This window comes from Octopus sinensis, linkage group LG2 (assembly GCF_006345805.1).
Source record: "Octopus sinensis linkage group LG2, ASM634580v1, whole genome shotgun sequence".
In the NCBI taxonomy this organism is placed as follows: domain Eukaryota; kingdom Metazoa; phylum Mollusca; class Cephalopoda; order Octopoda; family Octopodidae; genus Octopus; species Octopus sinensis.
This window is the reverse complement of record NC_042998.1, coordinates 113,162,291-113,184,092: the sequence shown is the minus strand read 5'-3', so window position 1 is coordinate 113,184,092 and position 21,802 is coordinate 113,162,291. Positions and strand designations below refer to the sequence as shown.

The 21,802-nt window shown below is 36.4% G+C and overlaps 1 protein-coding gene across 1 annotated transcript in view; it reads right to left on the bottom strand.

Annotated features, from left to right (window-relative positions):
* LOC115225670 overlaps positions 1-21,160 on the bottom strand; it is a 67,205-nt gene extending 46,045 nt beyond the window's left edge. The window contains exon 1 of the mRNA XM_029796589.2: positions 21,007-21,160. Coding sequence (XP_029652449.2) covers positions 21,007-21,117 — 111 coding nt within the window. The 5' untranslated portion in view covers positions 21,118-21,160. The remainder of the gene's footprint in view (positions 1-21,006) is intronic.
* Between the last annotated feature and the right edge of the window lie 642 nt (positions 21,161-21,802).

Sequence of the window (21,802 nt, the reverse complement as noted above, 5' to 3'; positions counted from 1 at the left end):
AACAACATCCATGGTAGTTGGCTGACTCACTATCATTAACACACTCTTGAGCATTCAGTGGTTTGATCAACTGATCTACCTCCTTGTTAAATTAACATGTGACTTGAATATTCCACATACAGACATACATGTTCCCTTAAGATAACTCTTAGGTAAAGTCAATGTGATATGGCTAGACTTTTGAATTCAAGATAACAATCAATCTAAAAGGTTTCCACACTGTTTATATCAACCCAATTTCACTCTCAAGGATTGGGCTGACCAAAACGCCACACAGTGAAATTGAACCTGGATCTTTATAATTGCAAACTAAACTTCCTCTAACCACTCAGCCATAATTACATGTTAATATGATAGACACCATTTGACTGCTATACTCCTATGTGACTACAGATGCTGTTTTGAGGAGGAACAATTCTATGAAGTTGGAATTTTCTATGACATGTGACTAACTGAAACTTTGATTTTAAGACAATAATTGCAAACCTACAAAGAATAACAGTGCATATCATTAGGTAAACGTTTCCAGAATTGGTATCACTTCTGTTAAAAAGCAATGTTAACCACATTGCAAACCTGCAGACAATGCTGGAGCAGACATGTCTGTGTGGTTAAGAAGTTCGTTTTGCAACCACCTGGTTCTGGTTTTAATTCCATTGCATGGCAAACTTAGGTAACTGTCTTCTATGATAGCATTGGTTTGATTGAAACCTGGAGAACAGAATTTGGTAAACTGGAAGTGTGGTTTAGAAGTTTGCTTCACAACCATGTGATTTTGGGTTCAATCCTTTTGTGCAGTATCTTGAGCAAGTACTACAGCCTTGGGAAATAGTGTAGTTGTTGTATGTGTATGTGCATGTTAGTGTTTATCTATCACTGCTTGACAGCCAGTGTAGGTTTGTTTACATCTCAATAATTTAGTATCTAGCAAAAAGAGGCAGAGGTCCAGAGTTAAAAATAAAACCTGGGGTCAATTCAAGTGACTAAAAGAAAATACTCCTGAAGGCAGTACCCCAGTATGGTTGAAGTCCAATGACTGAAACAAGTAAAAGAATAATAATAATAATAATAATGGCTTCAAATTTTATAAGGACAGCAATTTGGGGGGGAGGGGATGTGCCGATTACATCGATCCCAGTGCTCAACTGGTACTTAATTTATCAACCCCAAAAGGATGAAAGGCAAAGTCAACCTTGGTGGAATTTCAACTCAGAACGTAAAGATGAAAGAACACTGCTAAGTATTTTGTCCCGCATGCTAACGACTCTGAGTGTGTATATAAATATACACACACACATGTATGTATATCTTCCATAGAACATTAGTAAAAGATGTAAACAAAAAACTTGAAAAACTTTTGTTTTCAAAACAAAATAAACCTCTTTTAAACCACCCATGTTGCACGGACAACAACTTGTTATGCTTGATAACAATGACGTGTAAATTTAGTCAGGAATATCAAAGACCAAATGTGATAGGGGTATATGAATGTGAAAAACTGATGCACGACTGAAGTGTGTTATAAAACAAATAAGTCAGAAATGCAGTGACCCATAACTGATTAGGTGGAAACATCTGAACCACAATGTTAGTTTATCAAAGATGTAATATAAGATAGAGAAATACAAGTAAACATGAAGGAATGAATGGAGAAGTAGACTCTGCAAGCCACAAAGCACCAACAAGGATGCTTAATCTACTAGAAACAGAAGTCAAATTTTCCTCAAATCTCATGCTACCATCTTAAAAAAAGGAATGAACATATTGAGCAATACAGCCTTAGATACACTTGAAAAAAAAAAAAAAAAACGAACTTCAGATGATCATGGCTGGAATGCCTCTGATCATAGATCTGCTCAAAGACTAACTTTACCAATCAATCTGTTAATCCTGAACTGAGGCCTTTCTATCAAATGTTTGCTGTGGATTTTGAAGAGCAAGCTGCCAACACCATGATAACCACACACATTATAAGATTAGCAACACCACTCAGATATCAAATTCCCATATCAAGCTAATTAACCAGAGTGACAGTAACTTTTTTTTTTTAGATATCAGCATATTCAGTTATTTGAATAGCAACAAACAGTAAACTATTGGAGGAAGAGATGATAATAATAATGGTTTCTAAACTAGGCACAAGGAGCATAATCAATTCAATCAACTACAGTATTTGGTTGATCCTTTACTTTATAATCCCTAAAGAAATGTAAGGCTTCGGCCAATAAATACTGCAAGGTATTTTGTCTGATGCCTCAATGATTAATAATAATAGTCTCTAATTTAGGCACAAGGCCCAAAATTTTGAGGATACGGGGTTAATCAATAACATCAACCTCCATACTTGGGAAGTTTCCTGGAGATTTTGTGAAGAGATTTAATTTAAAGGATGTGGTATGGTCACTTGCTTCTGCCTAGAATAAAGTAAAAGAAAGTACAGTACAAAGTGGCCGGCGCTTATTGTGACTAAGCATAATGTGTCATGACCATAATTGGTGATGAACTTGGCTTCACTAGGTTTAGAATTTGATCTGTAATTTGGATGAGTGTTCCAGAAGTGTGACTAATGTGCCTGGCAATAAATAACCAAAGATTACAGAAGAAAATGTGGAGGAATAGATGAACATTGATAATGATGAACTTGTTTATCAACTACCTGAAGAAGAAATTGTGGAAATGGCTCGGCAAGGTGAAAGGAAATAAGATGATGCTCAGGAAGAAAGTGCTGATGAAAAGGAAGTGGAAGAATTTCTACAAATAAATGAATCCAGAGGATGAGTGATTTAATTGCAGGACTAGAGCAAAGAGATTTTATAATACAATGAGAAACTAGGTTTATTTTATTCAAAGAAAAATAATTAAGGAAGAACCAAAGTACCAGAAGTTACCAGTAGTTGATGAAGATATTAATAACATTGCCAAGACTCATTCCAATGTAGAATATCCACTTCCTTGCACTACTGCCTCTGATATGCACATACCTGCTGACCCTAGCAACAGGTATTATTTTGGGTTTGTGGGGTTTTAAATTACATGAAACAATTATAAAACATTGTTTGTAAACATTACTGATTGTACTATTTCCTGTTTTAAGCTTGTTCATACCTTTGATAATATAGTAATATGTTATGTAGAATAAGCATATGATTACACAGAGGGTTCTCTAAGGGTATTTGTGGTTAATTTCTGAGGTTTGCCAATGGCCAGGGACCCAAGGTTAGTGGATAAATGAGTTTTAACAACGTTACTTTTTAGCTACTAATAAATTAAGTCGGCAGTTTTCCATTAAAGACATCATTACTTTTGCCTTCTGCTCATCAAACTACATGCCAGCTCAAGCTCACCTCACTGAAATCTAAGTGTGAACTTCTCATATGTTCTTTGTTTGTATCACTTTAGGAAGGCTCAATACAAAATATATTTTATTTATTCTATTCAAAATAGTGAACCACAGTAGTCAGTTTGTTTTCTTGTACAAGTTAAAGAAGGAACATCTTTAACTAGTATATGATATTGAGATGGCTGGGATCTTGGGCAAGAAATAAAGATTTCAAATCAATATTACCAGTTTGCAAACTGCTAATCAATTTGTGATCCTTGCTACCTAAGGCAATGCATTGTACATCCCTAGAGAACTCATTAAAATCTAACATCCCTAGAGTACTAATTAAAATCTAAGTCATCTGGACCTTTGAGATTGAAATGCTTCTGCAGAGGACAGAAGACAGTTGCTGATAATGAAATACCAGTTATTGAGCATCCAGCCATTAAGTGATTACCCTCAAGGATTTGGTCACCTACAAGACAGTAAATTTAAAACATTTAATTAACTTCTTAACATAAAAATATTATTAAACTCGGCCACGATCATAAAAAGCACTATCCAATCGTGGCCATTGCCAGCCTCGCCTGGCCCCCGTGCCGGTGGCATGTAAAAAGCACCATCCGATCGTGGCCGTTTGCCAGCCTCGTCTGGCACGTAAAAAGCACCCACTACACTCATGGAGTGGTTGGCGTTAGGAAGGGCATCCAGCCATAGAAACATTGCCAGATCAGACTGGGCCTGGTGCAGCCTTCTGGCTTCCCAGACCCCAGTTGAACCGTCCAACCCATGCTAGCATGGAAAGCGGACGCTAAATGATGATGATGATGTACTAGCGGAAGGGAGGGTGTGTGTATGTATATAAATCCTAACATACCTACAGTATTATATTAAAAGTACCTATTTTATTGACTCTAAATCCACCACCACCTCACCACCATATGATGTGCATTACAAAACAATTTAGGCAATAGAGATTAGACTTAAAGCTGTAGATCTCTATTGTTTGTGCCAATTCTGTCACTGTTTAATTACATCAATTTCTAATTAAGAATTAATAAAAGTATTTTTTAAAAATCTTTATGATTCTGTATAATGCAAGTTCTTGCTGCTTTAATGAGCAATAACTTTCTAAACCAACCATTTGAACAAAGATTCACCAGCAATGGAGTTGTTCTATAGAAAATTCATATAACAAAGGAAGTTAGTAGTGTTTACATGAGTAGGCACACACATACTCACACTGTTAAAGTCACTTGGTAAATTTTAGAACCATACCCGACAGAGTGTAAGTACCTTGAGAGAAAAGTTGGACCTAAGAAGCATCAGATGTGGTGTGCAAGAGAGATGTCTACACTGGTATGGACACATGGTAAGAATGGATGAAGATAGTTGTGTGAAAAAGTGCCACACCCTAGCGGTTAAGGGAACCTGTGGAAGAGGTAGACCCAGGAAAATCTGGGACGAGGTGGTGAGCACGACCTTCGCTCTTTAGGTCTCACCGAGGAAATGACCAGAGACTGAGACCTTTGGAAGTATGCTGTGCGTGAGAAGACCCGGCAGGACAAGTGAGGCCATAACCCATGGCCTCTACCTGGGACATAGTCAGTCCACCTGTGCATACCTTCCTTCTTGGGACACAAAACTCTACTTGTGAAGACCTGTTGAGGCAAGTGAAAATCAAAAATCAATGAAAATCAAAATCGATCAACATCAATGGAATTTGTAGATGTGACACCAGTGCCGGTGGCATGTAAGAGAACCATCCAAACGTGGCCGTAGCCAGCGCCGCATCGACTGGCCTCCGTGCCGGTGGCACATAACAAACACCATTCAACCATGGCCATTGTCAGCCTAGCCTGGCCTCCGTGCCAGTGGCACGTAAAAAGCACCATCTGATTGTGGCCGTTCGCCAGCCTCGTCTGGCACGTAAAAAGCACCCACTACACTCACGGAGTGGTTGGCATTAGGAAGGGCATCCAGCAGTAGAAACTCTGCCAGATCTGACTGGGACTGGTGCAGCCTTCGGGCTTCCCAGACCCCAGTTGAACCGTCTAACCCATGCTAGCGTGGAAATCGGACGCTAAACGATGATGATTCAAAATAATTCACTTCTACACTGCATATACTGACAGTTTCAAACTTTGACAAAGAAGCTCCATCTTTCTTAGCAGTTGAGATATTGATAGTTTCTGTATTTGAAATCCTGATCTATAAAATGTGTAGTTTGCTAAATTCATACAATAACTGATTTAAAAATCTGATAAATACAGAAGAGCCTTATATATGTAATATAATGAGTTGAAAAACATCAATAAACTGAGATTATCCACACAATCAACAGAAAAAACCTCTAGGAGTTTTTAAAATCTAAGAACCAACTAGAAAAAGAGATAACTATTAAGATCAGTTGATTAAAGTTAAGGGATAATGCAGATTGGATTTAAAGACTAGTGGATCAACTGGTGAAATCATCAGACATAATCTCTTTTTTTATTAAGTCTATGCAAAACATATTCTGCTTGGTTGACAGGAATGAAGATGATGTATGATATTCTTCCTAATTTGTTTTTTATGGATTGGTCAGCAGAAAGGAATTGTGCCATTGGCATTTGTAGGACCTCTGAAACCTATGTGGTTGATGTTCACTTTGAACAGTTGGAGGAAAAAAATAGGGATAGGAAGGACTAGGTGTAGTGGTTAATACACGAGACCTCGATACAATATAGGTGACATGTGAGATGAGATTGGAGTAAATGGATGGAGAGGGCATAAGATCAGCAAGCTCTAAGAAGCAGAAACCATTGTAGTAGTGGTAGAAAAAGCAGAATGAGGAGACTGAACACCTGTGGGCCTGAGGTTGGAATGTGTTGGCAAGTGACTGCATGCAATCAGCTGGATAGCATTTTCTGAGTGTCATCTAGGATGTATGTATTTGTAATAGCAGCACCATTTTAAATGTGAGAGTCGTATTTATTGTAGTGTGGGTCTCACATGAGTTCTGTTAAGGATTAGTAGTACTGAGGAGCTAAAGTATTTTCTGGTTGCCTTCTTGTGGGCCAGAAAATACATTGTGATGTTGTTTTTGCTATATTGTGGATGTGAATTTGAAGGGATCCTCAGTCATGTAGAGATTTGGCATTTGTAGCAATTTTGAAGATTCTAGCTACATGTTGTTCATGATTTGAAATGTTACTAGATTGGTTATGGCAAAACATGTATACAGCCAGTGTTTAGGTGAAACATGATGGACTCTGGAAAAGAATTTCCTCGCTATATCATGTTATAGAAAGATTATCTCTCAGCACTTACCAAAAAACAAAATACATTCAAACATATAACATTCCAATAATTGGATTAAAGAAATTAAAATCTTGACATATGAGGCCAAAATTTAGACTGATAAATACAATACTAGTTACTCAAAAATAGTTATTTTTGAGATCAACTAAAAATAACCTAGATCGATGTTATTGAATCTTGGTCATAGGAAACTGATATTTTCAGAGTGTCAGTGAATGAAAACTAAACCATGTCAACTCATTTTAACAGGCTAATTTAAAAGTCATTATTATAACAATTGCTGATAGGAATTAAATGTGCAAAGATGTATATCTTAGGGAACTGGGCATAATTAAATTGGGAAAATACTGCTATAGATAATAATATAAATACAAAACATTTTACCAGATTTTCACCTCCTCCACAGCAAGACACCTGTTTCTGCCTCTCATCATCTGATATAAGATCCCCTCTGCTAATGCCCTCTCCCCTCTAAAAATTCCTTGTCTTGCAAGTTGCTTGTTAACCTTGTCGGTTCTGGTGCCATGTAAAAAGCATGACTGTAAAGTGGTTGGCATTTGGAAGGACATTCAGCTGTAAAAACCTTGTCAAAACAGACACAACACCCGGGGTAGTCTTCTACATGGCCCGTTCCTGTCAAACCATCCAACAGATGCCTGCATGGAAGGTAGACATTAAACGATAATGTTATATATATATATATATATATATATATATATATATATATATCTTATGAGCAGTAATCATGGATGATACACTTAATCTGCCATCCAATTTAACACTTTCCTTTAGCTGTTATGTATTTGTGGAATCTCTTCTGCTGCAAGAATTCCTCCTTTTCCTCACACCAGTTTTGGAAACCCGTCGTTACCCCAAAAAGTTAATAATGGGTGTTGTCTTTCCTTTTCCGACTAAATCATAAAAAAACAGGTTGATCGATAACATATGGAGCTATAGTTCATATAAATTGGTACTAGCTCTAAGTAAGTAACTCTAACAGCCACATAATGTTTTTTTTTTTATTGAAGGCAACACAAAATACACAATAAAGCTCATTAAAAACACCTTACAATAGAATCACACTGTAAAAGCAAACAGCTAGGTCGTCGCTAGACCGGCTAGAAACAGTAGAGAACTCTCCAGCAAATAACACTCCATACTATGATCTTACAAAAAAAAAAAAAAGGATACATTGGAAAATGTAGTCTCACAGAAAAAGACTAGATGAAACGCTTTTGATTATAGGAATGTCTGATTAGGACCAATCTGAGGTTAGAAAACAACCACGCTAGACATGTAGATAAAACAACAGCGCACACACACACAAACAGAGATATTGAAATTTTTCAATACACAAAATAATTCCAAGACAGTTAATATTTAGAAGTGATAGCAACGTAAAAACAGTTACTGCTGCCAAAAATTGACAACAAAACACAATCCAAAATTTTACAAAATAAACTGCTGCCAGCCAAATATAAAGGGCATTTAAAATGAAAGTTATAGAAAGTTGTTTTCCTGATACAGAATATAACAGACAGACTCAAAAGAAGTAACAATATATCCATCCCTCCAATAATCTAACGCGCCTAAACAAAACGTGACTTAAAAATTAGAGCAGAAGGCTGGCTGAAGGAGTTAGGTAGACATGTTGGCAAAGTGGCTGCTGATGTAGTTGGTAACAGCAGCTAGGGTTTATAGTTGCTGTACATGAACCACCACCATTAATTAATAACCAGACACACGAGGCAACCAAGAAGCCTCTATGTGGTCATTTGACATGCTAGAGATAGCAGCCAAGTCTTTAAATTACGTCTTACCGTCTTAGAAAAAGGACACCTTGGGTAATATAGTCCTGGGTTCGAATCTTGTTAAATTTCTTTTAACCACTTGAAGTATTTCAAATTTTCACATTTTATTTTGGCAAATTTTCCACACTGATTAAACTCTTTATTATTAATTTCTAGAGAAAAATAAAATGAATGCGATCTGTCACTGATAATAAAATAGTGAAAATTTGAAATGCTTCAACCGTTTGGAAGGCATTTAACATAATCTCTGGCTGGGTCTCTGCAAGTAGGAAAAAGAAGTGATAGGCACGGCGGAAATACTTTTAATACTGTTTTGACACTAAATTACAAGAACCGGTCTATCACTACAACCAATGAAGGAGAATCTAGGAGCGCATGACTTGCTAGAAACAGCAGTCAGAATCTAAGCTCATAACCTTTTTTAAATAAAGAGGATAACGTAGTCCGAGATAAACAATATTCAAAATGACGGAATAATCATGACAAGAATGCTTCTGATCATAGATATCTGCTCGAACAAGGCTGAAATTAGGCTAAATAACAACCACCACTAGAAATACTACTATTGTAAATAAGAGAGTCACAACAGCTCTAAGCGGACAGACCGCCTTTTTATATACATTGTCCAATGCATCCTTTTATTAAGACAGTGGAAGAAGGGAGGGGGGATTTCATGTAGGAAAAATGTACTGCCATTTCTAGCAGGCTGAGTGACTACATCAAGGTTATGAAGCGGTGGTACATGTGGTGCTTAAAATGTATATCAAATGGAAACAGTAGTTAGCAGTGACTATCTATCTATCCACACAAGCGCTGGCTGCGAGATCTTGTCCGTTGGGCGGTAACCGTACGAAGAATATATATATATATATATATATCATCATATATATATCATCATGTATATATATATATAATATATATATATATATATATATATATATATATATCATATATATATATATCATATATATATATATATATATATCATATATCATATATATATATATCATATATATCATATATATATATATCATATATATATATCATATATCATCATATATATATATATATCATATATATATATATATATATATATATATCATATATATATATATATCATCTATATATATATATATCATATATATATATATATCATCATATATATATATATATCATATATATATATATATATCATCATATATATATATATATCATATATATATATATATATCATCATATATATATATATATCATATATATATATCATATATATATATATATATATCATCATATATATATATATATATATCATATATATATATATATATCATCATATATATATATATCATATATATATATCATATATATATATATATATCATCATATATATATATCATATCATCATATATATATATCATATCATCATATATATATCATATATATATATATCATCATATATATATATCATCATATATATATATCATATATATATATATATATCATCATATATATATATCATATATATATATATATATCATATATATATATATATATATCATCATATATATATATATCATATATATATATATATATATCATCATATATATATATATATATATATATATATATATATATATATCATCATATATATATATATTGTAAATAAATATATATATATATATATAATATACTGTAAATATATATAATTATATATTGTAAGTATATATATGCATACACACATACTCTAATATTAGACTATTTTCTATAGTCAATATACGGTGGAAGCTTATAATTATATTTACAAAATTTTCACTTGTCACCTTTTCTTAACTTGTGAAAGGCTATATGAGTAACTAAAGCACACACACACAAGCTAAGAGATTTCAAAGTAAATCTTTATCAGAGGAAAAAAAAAAGGTTCTCGTATTGTTTAGCTGAAGACTTGATCAGGTTCTCAGTCTGTCTGTTTGTCTCTCTCTCTCTCTGTTTGGTGAATGACGGCCATTGATGGGGAGAGAGAGAGAGAGGATCAGACAGACTTGTGGAGACAGGGAGAAACACATATATACATATAGAGAAAGAGAAACATTTCTTTTTGTTAAATACTGAAATAGTGTCCTGCAATTTATTTTGCACTATACGCAGTAACAAAGATATGAAATGTATAAAATACACACACTCTATGTGTGTGTGTGTGTGTGTACGCGCGCAAAAAAATTTTCCAGGAGTGTGTGAAGGAGAGAGCGAGATGAAGTGTAGTAGCAGTAGCGAAGTTTATATAGTAGCTGAAAGACAGCACCGACCGATATACATCACACACACTAACGATATATAAAAGCAATTAAGTGTGCATATCTACTACATATCAATTAGGCACAGACACATTACATACACACACACGTTCAAGTACATATATGAACATTATATAGATACAGAGAGAGAGAGAGAGAGAGAGAGTAGCTAGTTGGAAAGAAATATGATTGACTTCACTGCTGATTCTAGCAGTAGTTTCTCAATAATAAACCGTCTTTGACCTGGATTTTATTTAATTTATTTTTTTTTTTTTAGCCAAAACAATTCTAGAGCTAGCAACTTAAAAGAAAAGAAGCCAACGAGAGTTTGTAGAAATAGCAGCCATGTCAGAAAAATGAGATACGACGCTGGTTAATGGACTCTTTAGATAAGCTTAAATGAAACGCGTTTAGATCATAGATCTTGCTCAATCAGGTCTGACCTGCTGTTCAATAAGAAAATAAATGGAACTTCTACTTCAGCAAACTGAATAACACACACGTATGTGCGTACGTTTGTTGCATGAGTATATACATATATGCATACAAATACATATTCATACACACAAATGTATATACACATACTTTAATGTGTTAACACATGTGAACGCCCCCCTCCCAAATATATATGCAAATACATTTTCAACTTTAGGATTCAACGCGTTAATTCTGAGGACTATTTTTAGCGTTCTCTTCTTGATATCCCTTTGTAGAAAATAAACGATTAGAAATAGTTCACAGCAACTCATCTCAAGACAGCAACGGAAGGTATGTGGTAACCAAACATGCTAGAAATAGCAGCCAATTCATATTCGAATCACACTCCTAACATCTTAAAAGTAATAAGTGACGTTAGATACACTGAATATATGCTGGGTGATCACGAGAGTTGTACTTATTTAAAGAATCTCTCCAAAGTATAAAACGCAACAACAAAAGATTGATCTCGGCCTCGGCGGGATTTGAACCCAAACCCAAGAACGGAGCCGAGAATATTAATTAATTTTTTTAAAGAATTGCTAAATCGAAAACCTGATCGCAGATACACAACATGAGAAGAAGACAAAAGTAATGGAGGAGGAAATTAAAAGATAAGCTTATTTAAATGGAGGAATTAGGAGTGAAAAGGAGAAGGTAGAATTGAACTGTGTTGTGTATGTGTGTCCGTGTGTCGCAGCTAACAACGCTGTGCTACGTGACATCTCAGAGGTGATCCATGGAGGAGTGATTCCGATATAGATGAGAGGGGGGGGTATAAATAAATCTAAAAATTGTTGCTAAGCCCCAATATCTGTCTTGACTTGAGCAAACTTTATGACCAAATGTGTGTGTTTCAACCGTGTTTAAGACTACCTAATGGTATCCTCTGGCTGCTATTTTAGCAAGTTGAGCGACCACGTACAGGTTGTGACAACAATATAAGTGACGAAGTAGCTTGAGTGGTCGCTCGTTCTGCTAGAAATAGCAGCCAAATCTCCCTCATAGCACAACACACTGTCTTTAATGATAATAAATTCGATAATTTAGTCCTTGAAAATGACGGGAGGGTCAGAGTTTGGGTGGAACGTCTTTGATCTTGGAGGTTTACACATTCTGAACTGATCTAAGGTTAATCAACAAAAGTGCTAAGTTGTGTGCGCGAGCGCATGATGATGCATCTCCGTGGAAAAAATTAATTTTTAAATTCACAAATTCTTTGACATTAATTAAATTACTGTTTCTTTAACGAGTTTTTCCCCACCCTTGAATTGTAAAAGCAGTGCTGGTAAAATTGCCGATACGGGGGGGGGGGGCTAAACGATCTTTCGACCTGCTAAAAATGGCAGTCAAATATCTCTCAAATTGTCCTCCAGTCATAAACAGGTTGGACAATGTAGTGCTTGATAAACAAAAAGATTGGTCACGACTGGAAGGTCTTTGAAACAAAACAACTGATAGGATTATAGTCTCATTGCTTAAAAACAGAAAGTTGCGGGAGTTTACATCAAAGAGAAAGTAACAACAAATAATGTCAAAAAGGAAAAAAAAAACAATCCGCAATCGGAGTAGGGTACCAAAAGCTAATCGAGAAACCCCATAGATCTAGATTGTCTACCAAGGCAAATACCCTATCCAAGTTATATTCCCCGGCCAACAGGAACATACAGAAAATAGACTTATTCATTCGGGTCATTCTCATGGTACTCATTCACCTTCCAACAAAACTCCACAAGTTAGTAATGCTCACACACTGATAGAGTGCGTGCACAACGTCTAGAGAATATATGTCAGACCAGCAATGTCTTTGTTGCAATACCATGTCAGCTGTTATCTATAGTCGCCGGACAAACAGTAAATCCTCCGGAACAGACTAGTCAAGTCGACGTCCAGAGTATTCCGGGGAGAACACCGTCGCTCTTCCCCATCGTAAGTTTTCCATAGAAAGTTGACGGCAAAGTTCTACCAGCAGCATTGTTCGACTGATGCAAACGTCTGATAACATTATAGATGCCAAACAACCCGGTTTTGTAGTCTTTGCTTCAAAGACTGCAATTCCGTCAGAGACGAACTGTGAAAAACGTGTCCGACAAAAACAAAAGGCGATAACACCTGCTCACTCACAAAGAAATCTCAGCAGATGTCATCACCGTCAGCGCATCATCAGCCATGGTTACACCGAGCTGTCTGCGTGTGAGTGTCTCCAACAAATGGACTGTCCGACTAGTGGAACACGTTTCTTGCACAAGAAGCGAAAGAGCAGACGGAGGCGACGTACGCGTTCGCCTAATTATTCAAGGAAAGCTGCTCTCAGCCAATCTCTGTCGTCTCATCCAAATTTCTATTCACGGAAGGTCCGGACCGAACCAGACCCCAAGCGACTTATCAGGCCTGACTGGTCGGCAGCATGGACTTGCTCGAGATGGGAATTGCAAGCTCAACGACTTGTTCGAGTTAATTTTTGCGCTTGTCACCACCTTGAATTCCTAGATTTCCGTGGTTTCCGACACCTTAACGGTTCTCCCATATCCCAGTTCGTACGGGATATCCCTCAATACTTCCAGGTTCAATAGTAGTGGCTTGAGTGTCAGATGTGAAACAGCTCCGATAGTTGGCCAGTTGTACGCTGAAGCGACCCAATCTCTGAAAACGAAACCGGATCCGCTACAATCAAACAGCGATGCACGATCCTATTGAAAGTCTTCAATTGATTCAAATCTATCAAGAGCCTCATTGAAGCCAAATTTGTTTTCCCACCCTTCTCGATAATGTATCACACAAGTCTGCACCTTCTCGCAACAAGCGTAAACTTCTTTGCAAGCAACTTTGGCAAAATTTAAAACCTTTCGTTCAGCAAAACCATGGTCCGGAAATTATTGATGTGTCTCTTGTTCGCTCCCTTCCTCAACAGTGCTCCCACTTCTCCGGCAGACAGTAAACGAACGCCAAAACTTTGGCGCAAACCATTCAAGCAGGATGATTTCGCTCCTCGCGCAACTACAACTTACTTTTACACAACACTTCGCGGCTTCTGTCGAGAGCTGCGAAGGTCGTCGAAGTAAGCACTCAAGTCCACTGTCGCAGTTGTTCTAAATACAACCGAAAAGCAACAGATCTGTCAGGAATCGAATACACGTACACGTCCCGATCGATCCTTTGAAGAGTGAATGTTGGTTTCCTGTCACGTCACCTCTCTGTCTCTTGGATCCAGTCAAACAGCTTTCGATCCTTTGCGTATGATTTCTAACAGTTATAAGAACCATAAGTTTTGAAGGGGAGGAGTAGTATTCGATTTAAATGACTCCGGTACTTGAATAGTACATATTTCATCGACACCATAAGATTTTAAGGCAAAGTCAGGTGATCACAGACTGCAAAAAATATCGACTATAGGCGTTTTAGCAACCCTGCTAATCCAACAAGAAAATGTTTTCTACAAGACTATGCTGCTTGACTCGCTAGAAATACCTGTCAAATTCCTTCATATCACAACCTAGCGTCTTATAATTGTCACATTGGACAATGTAGTTCCTGATATATAATATAAAGACAAAATAGTAACGTTTAGAGTGTATTTCATCAGATGTGTTTAACCAGGGATGATATAATTATATCACTGAGAGCGGTGGTTTGCCAGAATCATTAGATCGTCGGAAAAAAAGAAAGACTGGCAACTTCGGCTTTTTTACATTCAGAGGTCAGATTCCGCTGAGGTCAAATAAGGAGTCGATAAAATCAAATACTAGCCAAGTACAGGGGGTCAATGACATTGACTAACCTCTTCTCTTAAGATTATTTTTAAATTATTAGCCTAAATCAAAAATTATTATTATTAAGGCGGCGAGCTGGTAGAACCCTTAAGGTATTTCGTTCATATTCACGTTCTAAGTTCAAATTCCGCTGAGGTCGACTTTGCCTTTCATCCTTTCGGGATCGATAAAATAACTACCACTAAAACCTGGGGTCGAGCCCCTTACCCGAAATTGTTGGCCTTGTGCCAAAATTTGAGACAATTATTATTATTATTTGTTATTGTTGTTCAAATTCCACCAAGGTCTACATTGTCTTTCATCTTTCTCAAGGGGAAGGTGGGACAATAAAATAACCAACCAGTAAACAACAACAATTACAAGCAGCTGTTATCGTTTAGCCCCAGTTAAGTTTTATACTTATGTTAGACATTATCGGAAACAGTAGATCAGATCAGATGTGGGGGTATGCGCGGTTGAAGCGCGTTGCTGCAGTCACCATATGTCCCGTGTTCTGGCGCCCTGTCGAGCAGAGCCCCAGACAGTGCCCATCTCCGCGAGATACATCCTCATCTGCCGTGACTATGTGGTCGACCAACACAAGCTATCAAGCCTGCTGAATCCTCAGCAAAGAGAACACAGTAAGCAAGGTCTAACTTGGAAAATCAAGCAACTTGGCCTGTTACCGAAAGAGCCCAGGTGTCTCTAAGGGCTCCGGACAGTGTCCAACCCTCTCAATTATAGAGCAGGACAGGGGGGTCCAGAGACCTAACGATCCGAACCTTTATCCTTCTGTTCAGATATTGGCAGCGCCAAATACCCTTGTTCAATTAGTCCACAACTGCTCCAGCTTGTCCAATTCTTTTTAGGACTTCAGACTCGCAGCTAATGCAGCTATGAATTTCACTGCTGAGATAAGTGAAGTGATCAACAACTTCGAATTTTCACCTGCAACTGAGACAGACGAAGTGGAGTTCTCCAAGAAGTCAACGAAAGACTGGGTCTTTGTCTTGATCTAAGAGATTCTAAAGCCGAGTGGTTCCGCTTCCTCACTCAGTGAAAGGAGAGCGTTCGTTAAGTCATCCAGACTCGGCAAGAATAACTATGCCATAAGCAAAATCTAGGTCTGTCATCCTAGTTTCACCAATCAGTGCACCACAACACAATCGAGCTGCCATACGACCAAGTGTCCAATCCATGCAGGCTTTGAAAAGAGTGGGATCCAAGACACAACCATGACGGAACCCAGATGTAACTGGAAAAAAGTCAGCTGTTGAGCTCCCAATCCGAACTCTACTGACTGTTCTGGTGTATAAGGCCACCATCAATCCAATCAGTTGAAGAGGAATGCCTCGCAGCCCCAGAATCCTACAAGGAACATCTCTGTCTACCTCGCGGGGATCGACACAGACTGCAAGCAGCCCCTGCTGAAAGCTCCGCTTGCGTTCAATGAGTACACGAAGAGACAGGATTCTATCAGTAGTTAACCTCGCACTCTGTTCAGAGATAAAAACCTTTCTCGGCACTGAGTGGAGTGTAACAGCCCTTTCATTGTTGTAGTCGAAGCGGTCGCCTTTACCTTTCCAGAGACGGATAATTATGCCCGTCTTCCAGTCAGGCGGTATGAGGCCGCTGCTCCAGATTAAGCAGATGATCTGTCGCAAGAACAAGACTGCAGCGGGCACACCTTTCTTGATCATTTCCCCGCGGATACCACAAACACCGACTGCCTTCCCGCCCTTCAGCTGATTTACTGCTGTACAAACTTCACATTGCTTTCTTTTTTGCCTGTATCCCTACTTCAAATTCCACTACTGTTGTCGATCTTCCCGGGATTAAAACAAAATAGCAGCAGTTATGACGAGGGGACATTATTGTGGCGTAACATATGCGTGGTCACGGGTTCCTATCTTAGACGTGTTTGATATAGAATTTTGTCATGATAATGCTGCAACAAAACCACGACAATAAGAAAACATTGAAGAAAATACAAATTAACAATAAAAAAAAGTTAATTCATCTGACTACATCTTACCTCCAAAGAGATGTGACCTTACTGAGAATCGTCAAATCAGTCGTTCACACCCCACACTCGTCTGTACATACCCCACTCCAAACTATTTTTATGTAAACAGATTACTTTAACTCAAATGTGAAAGCAAGTTGACTGACATTCTTAAAAATGTTACCACTTCCAAAATACAGTAATATTTTCGTCACATATACAAACATGAACATGTACATATTACACATAACAGGGCGATTGATTGGCAGAAAACGTAGAGCGTTGAAACATAGTAACATTCGTAGTACAAAACCCTTCTCTGGAGTCGATAAAATATGCTTCTGTGAAGTACTGGGGTTGATATTATTGACTTATGCACACACACACACACATATATATTATAGAGAGAGAGAGAGAGGGAGGGCTGTATGTAAATAGACACAATTGATCTATTATAACAAATATAATAGCTCTATAACAGAACACCTGAGCAAAATAATGGAATGCATTAATATAGTACTAAACTTTTCTATAATCATAAATAATAATGTGAGTAGCGAAAGTATTGAACATTTTTTCATCTTGCACAGATGTTTTCCATCCAAAATTATGACAAAGATCAGAATTACATAAATGTTATGTTGCTTGTATATCGAATGACACTATCATTACTCAAAAATTAAAGCAACGGCATTTCAAATTTTACAGAAAACGTTCTTTTCAGAGTTCTATTTGTCTAGGAACGTTTTTCTCAATGTTTTCAATTCAAATGATGACCATCTACATAAATATAACCGTATAAACAGATTTCGTTTGCATGAAGCATATATTTTGTTTGTAAAATTGTAGTTACATTTATATCCCTTCATTATTTTGCTCGGCTATACTGCAATAAAACCAAAATAATAATCAGCAGACTTTAATGCTAACGACTAAAAGTACAATATCCACTCTATTTCAATATCACTACCACCAGCAAAACAAACTGAATTAAGGCCTGATTGATGTGTATAACAAACAATGTCGTAACCAGCTTCTAACAAATCAGATTGCAGTCTGCCATGATGGTTGACAAGCAAAAATATAGAATTAAGCTAAAAATGAAATAAAACCAAAAAGCTATAACATATTTCATAGCACATATAGTCTCCACCTCTTACTCTCTCTCTCTCTCTCTCTCTCTCTTACCTTATCAATAGTATACGTACTCAAACCTCACTTATTATTACTACCTCCAACCTAGTTAATTCAGGCAGAGGGATCACATGAATCGTTAAGTGTAATAGCTAAACCACGGGTCAGTTAACCTCTATGTAATCACCCCAACTACTATAAAGAGCAAGGAAATTTCCCTGAAATGACTTTTCTATCGTCTTTAAAAACAAACGAATTGACACACTGTAACAAAGTACTAGTTATATATACAAAGACGATTACAGCTCTTTTGACATGGGCTGACTTGGGGCTAAACAACAACTTAACTCAAATCCAACCCTGATTTGAGTGAGAAGGGAGCGTTGGATGAAAAGCAAAACAAAATATTCAAATAATGTGTTGGTAAAGTAGATACTTCTTGTCAACAAAACAATGTCCAATCTGTAATTAGATACACGCACAAGACCAACAAAATGGAACGGCTGAAAATAGCAGCAAATATCCCTCAAATCACATCCTACAGTCTTTAAAAAAAAAATAAGGTTACATGAAATAATGTAGTCATTTTTGTTACGCCCTATATTAACCGTCATTTAAACAGTATATCAGGATGACAAAAGCTAAAATGTTCTTTATCAAAAGTCTACTCCATCAGTAGTCTACTCACACGCGCGCAAATATTTTTGTTTTCGATTGGAACTGGACATCGGAACTCAGTTTGAAACGGACAAACGGACAGATGGTCAATAAAAACAGATGAGCTGCTGAAGACCAATGATTATGTATACTTATATATAATAGTGTGTATGTATATATTATATATATATATCATATACAAAGGACGATAAGTCAATAACTCTTAAATTTAATCTACCAAAACACCAGAATTAATCGCTATATATATATATATATATATATATATATATATATATATATATGAAGGTAAAGCACATGATCACCGTATATGAGGTAGAAGAGGAGGGTGTCAGCAGCAGCAGCAACTCAGCCACTGTGTTTCATCGACCTCCTGGAAATGGCAGCCAAATCGTCTTCGAATACGCCCTGACAGTTTTTAAAAGAGAGGAAGGAACTACACAAGACAAAACAGTATTAAAAGTTTAGAAAAAAAATAAATGATGATGATCATAGCTAGAATGCCTTTGACCATAGGTCCGCTCAATCAATGTCGCCCTAGGACCAGAAAAATATAACCAAAGCGTCATGCTTGGGTATGTGTGTGTGTGTGAGAGAGATTAATGCCACTAGTACATAGATAGCAGTCATTACTATTGAGATATTCAATAACAGAAGGGAGTGAGAAGAAAATAACACCGACGGTGATGGCTGATTTGTGTGCGTGTGTGTGTATGTATGTATTCAACATCTATGGTATAAGACATAGATGGATATCTGGATGTTTTATCGCATCGTCTACAGAGACATACAAATTAGTATCAGCAGGGGAAGATGACTGGTGACTAATACATACATACATATATATATATATATATATATCATAGTATAATCTATATATATATGTGTGTGTGTGTGTATGCACACACGTATTTGAGTGCACAGACAAGGAGAAAAAGTACTCAATATATGTAGCAGAATGCATTCGTTCGAGAATGAATCATCAGCTTCCAATGAGAGAGAGAGAGGGGGGGGGGATGGAGTGAAATATGAAAATAATTGAACTTATTCCTTTTACAAATCAGAGTACGCAAGAGCAAGCTGTTAAGATTGATTGGCATACGTTTGTTGAGAGTCGATTGATTGTATGAGCTTTTCCCATGATCAATTCAATGCAAGAGTGTGCACACACAATCATATTTATGTTTGCATCAGTTTTCTTAATTTCAACCCTCTCGTTTAAAAGTGTGACATATAAACACGTACATTCACACCTATGTGCTGGGGATATATATATATAGGATCATAGATGTGTGGGACAAAATACAATGTCTAAACAACATCAAGATTTTAGACATAAACAAGAGAATACAATAATCTTTAATCAGAAAAATTTCCCTAATATATGGTGTTAATAACAAAAAGTGAGAAAAATAAAGTGAGAAAAATAAAGTGGAACTTAAATAAGTTAAGCGAAGAAAATGATATATCTAACGAAAATGCGGAGTTGCCTCTATTAACACTTAAATAATAAAGAACTTATCAAAAATAAATACATACACATATATAAACACTAATGTACATAAATGTGTGTGTGTGTGCATAAAGAGACTATATCCATGTACATATCTATATAAAAGTATATACATATATATGTATGTATGTGTGTGTGGATAGTCGTCTACGAATCCTTAAGTTAGGGAAAAGCAGGCACTCGTATATTTGTCAATAGAGAAGGTATATCAATCTTTAATATATATTTGGATATGTGTATATATACTATGAGAAGACTATCATCATGTTAGGCTGAATTAACTATGATAAAGGAAACAGCATTGATTTCTATACAGAAGTAGATTTAATTGAAATATGATAAAATCGTTATTTTCAATGCAAAGCTTAGCGCCAGGAAAGCAGCCATTTAACAAGGAAAAACCAAAACTGCTATCAGTCAGAACATGCAATTGTGTGTATATAGATATACACACGTATATACAATTCAGGATGGTTTGCAAATATATATAATTCTCCGTTTTAAGTACCGTACAAAGTTTCGATAAAGTCATATAAGCACGACATAATATATATAAATGTATAAACACATATGTGTGTGTGTGTGAGAGAGAGAGAGAGAGTAAGAATGGAGAAAAAGTTCCGACACGCAGCCATTATGGTAGATTTGACGACTACGACGACGAGGATGCTTTCACCGTAACGGCTACTGCCTTAGATATGTTGGCGGCCAACGCCTTAGACTTACCGTGCAGAAACCCTTGCAATAAACCGCTGTAGCTTGTTCTTTATCAGTTACTCTTTTCTTGTATTGTTCATTTAGAGTCCTTAATTCGTGCACAATAACGGGCAAATCCATTTTGTGGGAAACATTAGTGCTACATGTGCGCCATACGTAAACAGTAAGGTTTCGCATATAACGCACCCTTGTGCCAAACAATATAAACAAGGGGAAGATAACTTTGCTGACACATTCTACCAACAAGTTTTTATTTATTTATGATTTACAAATATTCAACTCGGAGAACTTTTAACTCTCTTTTCTCCTAGTCTTTTATTATAATTATTATAATTCCATTCATATATTGGATGTTTTATAGGAATACTAGAATCGACTCCACTACGTAACTAGCATAGAATTGTATTAACCATTGCAAAAGAAAAATGTTTACGGTTTCTTTCTCAAAAATATTTACGTGTCGGATCCTGAAAAAATTATGTAGAACGAAGTTCGAGGCAAAAAAGAAAAAATAACTAATTACCCGTAGCTATATTTTATTCTCGAGCAATAACGGAAAGAAATAAAACGCAACAGCAAAGCTTCGAAGTGGTTGCTTGATCTGCTAGAAATGGCATGTAAATCGCAGTCTAATAATGGTCTTAAATAAAGGACAAACAAGAATGACATAAAATCTATTCCTCTCTGCTCTTTCTCTTTCGCTATATATATATATATTTACAGTGGTTCTCCAGCATGGCTGAAACAAATAAAAGATATATATATATATAGATTGTGAATAGATTTTCTATGTCAATTCTGGTTT